Source organism: Mus musculus, chromosome 3 (assembly GCF_000001635.26).
Source record: "Mus musculus strain C57BL/6J chromosome 3, GRCm38.p6 C57BL/6J".
NCBI classification, from domain to species: domain Eukaryota; kingdom Metazoa; phylum Chordata; class Mammalia; order Rodentia; family Muridae; genus Mus; species Mus musculus.
This window is the reverse complement of record NC_000069.6, coordinates 26,976,693-26,983,703: the sequence shown is the minus strand read 5'-3', so window position 1 is coordinate 26,983,703 and position 7,011 is coordinate 26,976,693. Positions and strand designations below refer to the sequence as shown.

The 7,011-nt window shown below is 40.7% G+C and overlaps 1 protein-coding gene across 2 annotated transcripts in view; it reads right to left on the bottom strand.

The window, feature by feature from the left end:
• Positions 1-454: 454 nt before the first annotated feature.
• Positions 455-7,011, bottom strand: part of Spata16 (spermatogenesis associated 16) — a 345,630-nt gene continuing 339,073 nt past the window's right edge. The window contains exon 11 of one of the 2 annotated variants that reach the window (XM_017319720.2): positions 455-784. In XM_017319720.2, coding sequence (XP_017175209.1) covers positions 662-784 — 123 coding nt within the window. In that variant the 3' untranslated portion in view covers positions 455-661. The remainder of the gene's footprint in view (positions 785-7,011) is intronic. The other variant, NM_029150.4, reaches the window with a different exon arrangement.

Genomic DNA, 7,011 nt, shown 5'->3' with positions numbered 1-7,011 from the left:
TACTGGCCACATTCTTGCTGTGGAGGTACTGTCAACCCGAGTTTATTCTTCTTAGTATTTATAAGTTGCACGTAACTGTTTATGTTGCTTTCTGTCGGCGTCCCTCTTGTTATCCCTGTTTCTGTTTCTGCTCTTAAGGGCATTAGTTGGGATCTCCTGAGATGGCTTCTGATTCACCCTCATGCCAAATACATGAATTTATGGTTTACCTAAAGATTGGGTAAAATGCAACATGAAATCTCCAGAGAAAGGAATGGCGCTCTCGATGAGAGAACTGATAGTATCAGCTGAACAACATGTGGTGGAGAAAGTATACTGTCAGCTTTGTCATTTGAAAGGGACACTTATCTGCATGAGACATGTGACTATTTTCTCAGAAGCACACGTGAATATGTGCATCCTTGGTAGACATAGCATACCTGAGTCAAGTCTGGAAGAGGAAGGAGGCAGCAGCGGTTATTACATGAGCTCTTTAAACAAGAAGAATTTGAGCATAAGTCCAACAAGTCGAGAACATTTATTGCTACCAGTTGAAAGTAATGAAGTGTAGACTGTCTTTGCCAAGAGGGTGCCATCTGAGGCCTTGGGTGACAGCCTTTGTTACCCAGAGGCTACAGACCCCAACTTCTCCAGACACTTCAGGCAGCCTGCTTCCTAGTGTCTAGTTTTGCTGTACAGTTTGAAGTCTCTTCATCTTTGTCTTCTGCCTTCGAGCGGTTCTGAGTTTCTTAGTTTTTAAGAAGCTGTCTTCTAGTTGGTACAGGAAGTCTTCTATTCGTCCGACCTAGAAGAAATAACCAAAGAGGGTTTATTGTTGTTGTTGTTGTTGGTTTCTTGGGTGTTCACATTTGAATGTGAGATGACTCCAGAGGCCCTCATATTTGAATCCTGGCCCCAGCCAGTGGTGCTCTTTTGCAAGGTTGTGGGACATTTAAGATGTGGAGCCTCAGTAAAGGGAGTGGGTCACACAGTGGGAGCTTCGAGGTTTGGCTTCCCTCTGATCTCTGCTTCCCAAGGACAGATCCAGAGTGAGAGCTGCTTCCTGCTCCTGCACCCCGGCCTTCCCGGGCATGACAGACTTCATCCTTTCTTAAATCACCAAAAATAGAAACCTCTGCCAACTATTGCTTTTTTTTTTTTAGGTGTTTGGTTACAGCAATGATAAAAGTAACCAGTACCGAGCCCCGGGGTCATGAAAATGAAGAATTTATAGTTCAGTCACAACCACAGGCCCTGTTCAAGCACAGGGGCGTTGGATGTAAGGAAAACAGAGGTTTCTCTTTCTGACTCCCCTGCTTTACACTGTAGGAGCTACTGCTTCTAACACAGTGGGGATAGAGAGGCTCATTGCTTCCATGGTGTGTCTGGCAGTCAATGAATCCAGGGATTTCAAAAGAATGCATGGTAAAAATGTAACCATGGCAGTTTTCTCTAGCTCCTTCATGAAAACCAAGAGAGAAAATGTATCTGGCCTCTCAGAGGAAAACTGGCAAGTCTAACATTTCTGTAATAGGATCCTGGCCACACAGGGGGAAAGTGGATATTCCACACTGGCGTGCCAGGAGCCATTGCTCCTTGAAATCTAAGGAGAAATGTGAAAGTAAGTGCATTTTCTTAAAAAACAAACAAACAAAAACAAAACAACAACAAAAAACAAACAAACAAAAAAACAGCCAACCGCAAAGGAAGAGTGTGAAACGACACCCAGAATAATTCTCCAGAGAAGAAAAATTATTAGTCTTTTTCAGTGAAAATCTGCAGTTATCCAGTGGAAGCTGGCTGGATATATTTCATAATGTTTGCCTGAAGAGCTATAGGATAAAATTTTCCATATATGCTGAATTGGGCTCTCATGAGAGTCAATAGATACAATTCATACTTAGCCTTGCCTTCCAGAACCTGCACATTATATTAGTCTACCGTCACTCACTACAGAGCCCATTGTCATTAACTTAGCTCAGAGCCGGCACATTTACCATTCAAGGTACCATCTACTTAAGATAAAAGCACTTAGAACTTCAATTTTCCAATTTTGAGTCCTGCTCTTAAACCATCTGATTTATCATTCAGGGCTATATCCAAAAGATAATTCGGATTGTCAAAGCAAGAGTAATAAATGGCCGAGCTCACTCGTCTGCATGCTATGTTAAGGACACATCACTCCAGGTGATATAAACTTCGACTGTGTTCCTTAAGAAAACAGATAAATTATTTATGCAAAGCAATTCTTTCCGAGAACCATTCTGTAGTTATGATAGGTAAATGTCTTCAAAAGCACATTGACATTTGGGATGTCTTGTCCTTGAGGAATCATCAAAATCACCTTCATTCAGGCCACTATTTTATGTTTTCCCTATATTCTACACTAGCCACTTTCCAGGTAATTAGTGAGTAAAAACAACAAAACCACCAGTAGTAACGAGCTAGTAGCCATTAAATAATCAACTTGGACTCAATGGCTGAAACTACTGGTCTTTTGCTAGCTGACTTGGTGACACCTCTCTGTCATTTGCACTGACAATGTACCATTGTTAACATCCCTACAGTTACAATGTTCCCAATCGACTCAAATACAATTTGGACTGAGAAACATTCTTCCATGAAAACAAGCCCTCTCCAACAAGAAAGAAAAATCATTTAAAAATGAGTGTTGCTTTCATTTTGATTTGGGCAATTGTAACAGCAGTAACAAAGTGGGTTTATTTTCATTAAAAAAAAAAGGACAATGATATCTAAGTATTGCATGGGACTTGCATATATCAGTAGTCATAGTACTTGGGAATTTGAGCCAAGGGGATTTTGAGTTGAAAGTTAGCTTGGGCTACAAGCTAGGAGTTCCTCTCTTAGATAGAGAAAAACAAAGTGGAGCAAAACCAAAGAAAAGAAAAGAAAGGAAAATGCAAGCCAAGTCCGCATGCAAGATAGAGTGTTAGGAGAACAGAGTCAAGTGGTCTAGCTGGAGCACTCGTGTGTCCCTTCCACCTGGCCTGTCTTGTGAGGCTGTTTCTGTCAATTTCACATTGACTCCACAGTAATGGCTTGGCTTTAAAATAAATCTGGCTAAGTCTGTCTTGGTTAGAATACTTTAAATGGATTCCATGCGGCCCACACAGATCCCAGCGGACCTCTTCCCACTGCCCTTCCAGCTGTCTCACACCACTCCATCTGCTTTAGGCCTGTGACACATCTCTTCCCTCTGTGAGACTGTACTGTCTTTGCATTTATGGTTAAATGCCAATGCCTCTGCAGTCTTCCTCTATCACCCAGCCCAGGTTGGGCATTAGTAATAGATTCTCACAGCAATTCACTCATCTCTGAATATTACAAATTGTTTAAAAAGAAAGTTTTAGATTTATTTTATGTGTATCAATGTTCTGCTTCCACGTATGTATATGCCTCATGGGTGTCCCTGGTGCTCTCAGAGGCCGGAAGATGGTATCAGGTCCCCAACAGCTGGTATTAAAGATGGTTATGAGTCAGAATGTGGGTCATGGGATGCAAACCCTGTCCTCTTCAAGAGAAGTAAGTGCTCTTAACTCATATCTCTGGCCCCAATGTTACATGTTTTTACTCTATAACTTTTGAAGATTTAGATATCTGTTTTGTGAAACTAAATTCTATATTGTCCTTATTCCCAGAACCTAGAATATGACTACCCACAGTAGTCCCTCACTTTCTAGGAAGGGAGTTGAACAGATGCGGAACACAGTGATTTTTCTTTTTCTCCTGTGGTTCAACTGATACAGGTATTCAGTACAACAGGAGGCCTTCTTTTCCCTCTTCAGATAAACAGACACCATGTCCACAGCCCATCACTCCATCACTGTTAACTAGCTTCCAGGCTGGCAAGGCAAGCCAAGCCAGTAAGAACGAGGAGCTCTTGGCATGCTTCAAACTGCACCAGTGATGACTCAGCAGAACTTGGCTTGGCTTGTTATGTCCTTGCTCAGTGCCACCGGGGGAAGCCATGTGTCCTTCCTGAGCTTCAAGTTTTATTGGCATTCTGTATTATGAGAAGGGTGTCCTAGATATTTCCAAGGTCACACCCAGTCATACCATTTCTTGACCTGAACTCACCTTAGATCTGGGTATTCTGGTCCTAAGGATATACACACACACTTTCAGAGGTGGGGTCATTCTCTTAGATCACAACATTTTATCAACGACACAGTGTGCAGGAAAGTTAAGTCAATTTTTGCTTCTATTCTTTCTGAAGGACAGGAGAGCTGCAGTATGTTTTGGTAAAGCTGGGTTCTTATTTTTCTCTTTTAAGTCAAAGAAAGAAAAAAATGCTGGTTCAAGGGAAAATAGATTCACATAACTAAGAACAGATTGCAAATGATAGAAATTTCTGTAAAGCCCTTAGGGAAATGAAACACAAATACACGGCCCGATAAAGGGAGAGAATAAGCTGGTGTGGGGGCATGGGCTTTTTACTCTCTTTTTGATGTATCATCTATTTGCTTAACAGTGTTAGGCACTGTGAGACCAATTTTTCCATTTGCAAGATGGACAGGTAGCATTTCTTTATGTCTGTGTATGCCAATGCTAACTTGACATTGCAGTGATATGGATGAGGAGTTTATAGTGTTTGTAGAGAATTTTAGATGTCTGATAACCGAAGTTCTCAGGTAGAGGGCAGGCTCTCCTTTCCTCTGTGGGTGTTGGTTAGCAGTCATACTGAAGAGTTAAGAAATTGTCATCAGGAGGATCAGAGGTGAGGAGGACACAACATCTGTCATCCCAACATCTGGAGTTACTGGGATCAGTGGAACCCAAGCACACAGGGACTCTGCCAGACCAGTGGCATGGGTTCCTTCCAGTCTGGGCCGGTGTCCTGAGCAGAACTTGGGCACAGACTCCTCAGCCAGTCCCACAACACCTGGAGGAAGCTCCACTCCCAGGTGCTCTAACAGGATCCCAGGATCTCAGGAGCTTGGTCACACCAGGATCTCAGGGTCCCAGAGACAGCTTGACTTCCAGGAGCTCAGACACACCTAGGATTCTCAGGAAGGACAGGCTCCAGTCAGACATATCCAGGGCAGGTAGGTAGCACTAGAGATAACCAGATGGCAGGAAGCAAGCATAAGAACATAGGCAACAGAAACCAAGGTTACATGGCATCATCAGAACCTAATTCTCCCACCATAGCAAGTCCTGGATACACCATCACACTGCAAGATTCAGATCTAAAATCACTTCTCATGATGGTGACAGAGGACTTTAAGAAAGACATAAATAACTCCCTTAAAGAAATATAGGAGAATGCAGGTAAACAGCTAGAAGCCCTTAAAGAGGAAACACAAAAATCCCTTAAGTAATTACAGGAAAACACAATTAAACAAGTGAAGGAATTGAACAAAACCATCCACTATCTAAAAATGGAACTACAGACAATAAAGAAATCACCTGAAAACCCTGGAGTTATAAAATCTAGGAAAGAGATCAAGTGTCATAGATGCAAGCATCATCAACAGAATACAAGAGATAGAAGAGTGAATCTCTGGTGCAGAAGATACCATAGAAAACACTGACACAACAGTCAAAGAAAACGCAAAAAGCTACTAACCCAAAATATCTGGGAAATCCAGGACACAATGAGAAGACCAAACTTAAGCATAATAGGTATAGAAAGAGTGAAGATTACCAACTTGAAGGGACAATCAGTATCTTCAACAAAATTATAGAAGAAAACTTCCCTTACCTAAAGAAAGAGATGCCCATGAATATACAAGAAGCCTACAGAACTCCAAATAGACTTGACCAGAAAAGAAATTCCTCTCATCACATAATAATCAAAACACCAAATGCACTAAACAAAGAAAGAATATTAAAAGCAGTAAGGGAAAAAGGTCAAGTAACATATAAAGGCAGGCCTATCAGAATTACACCAGACTTCTCACCAGAGACTGTGAAAGCAAGAAGATCCTGGGCAAATATCATACAGACACTAAGAGAACACAAATGCCAGCCCAGGCTACCATTTCCAGCAAAACTCTCAATTACAGTAAATGGAAAAACCAAGGTATTCCATGACAAGACTGAATTTACACAATATCTTTCCACAAATCCAGCCCTACAAAGGATAACAGATGGAAAACACCAACACAAGGAGTGAAACTACACCCTAGAAAAAGCAAGAAAGCAATCTTTCAACAAACTCATACAAACAAAATTCCATCTCTAACAACAAAAATAACAATCACTTTATCTTAATATCTCATATGAAAATAAATATTACCAACATATCCTAATCAATTGGAATTCAAAAATATGAGGAATTAGAAATTTGTTGGCTGTCATCCAGTGGTCTAATTTGGTAATTGGATAAATAGGTTCAATATGATATAATCCATATACACTTTCTGCTTATTTGTATGTGACAGTGTCTTGCTGTGTACCACATAATGGTTTTGAAATCATGCTTCTCCTATCTCAGTCTCTCTATTAAGATTGTTTATTTGATGTTTTTATACTATACTATGGTTTTCAGAACAGCTTACATATTTCAAAACTATTTGTACAGCCAAAAGAAATGTAGACAATTAATTTGGGAGGTGGCTTGTAAGAGAACAACAGTGAGTGAGACTGAATGTTTTGCTTGATATTTATAATTATTGTATCAATTATGAAGACGAGGACCTTATAAGTTACTCTTTTTCTGAGGTAAATGCTTTTCAAAATCATCACAGCCAATGAACCAGAATCTTACTTTCACCTAATGTCTATGCCACCCTCCAAGCAGAACCATTGTTCACTAAAACAGTTGATGAATGACTTCATGAATAGACCATCTTAATACACACACCATTTTTTAAATGAATGTAACCTGTTTCCGGTGGGCTGAGAATGAAGACAATCACTCAAGTCAAATAGCTTTGACCATAGCAGGAAATCTGTATCTAAATAATCGTGCCTACAATTCACCCCTTGGCCCAGCAGAACTGTCAACTCTTAGCTTAGCTACTATGGAGGTAAAATCCTTCGGTGATGTGAGGGACATTGAAGTAC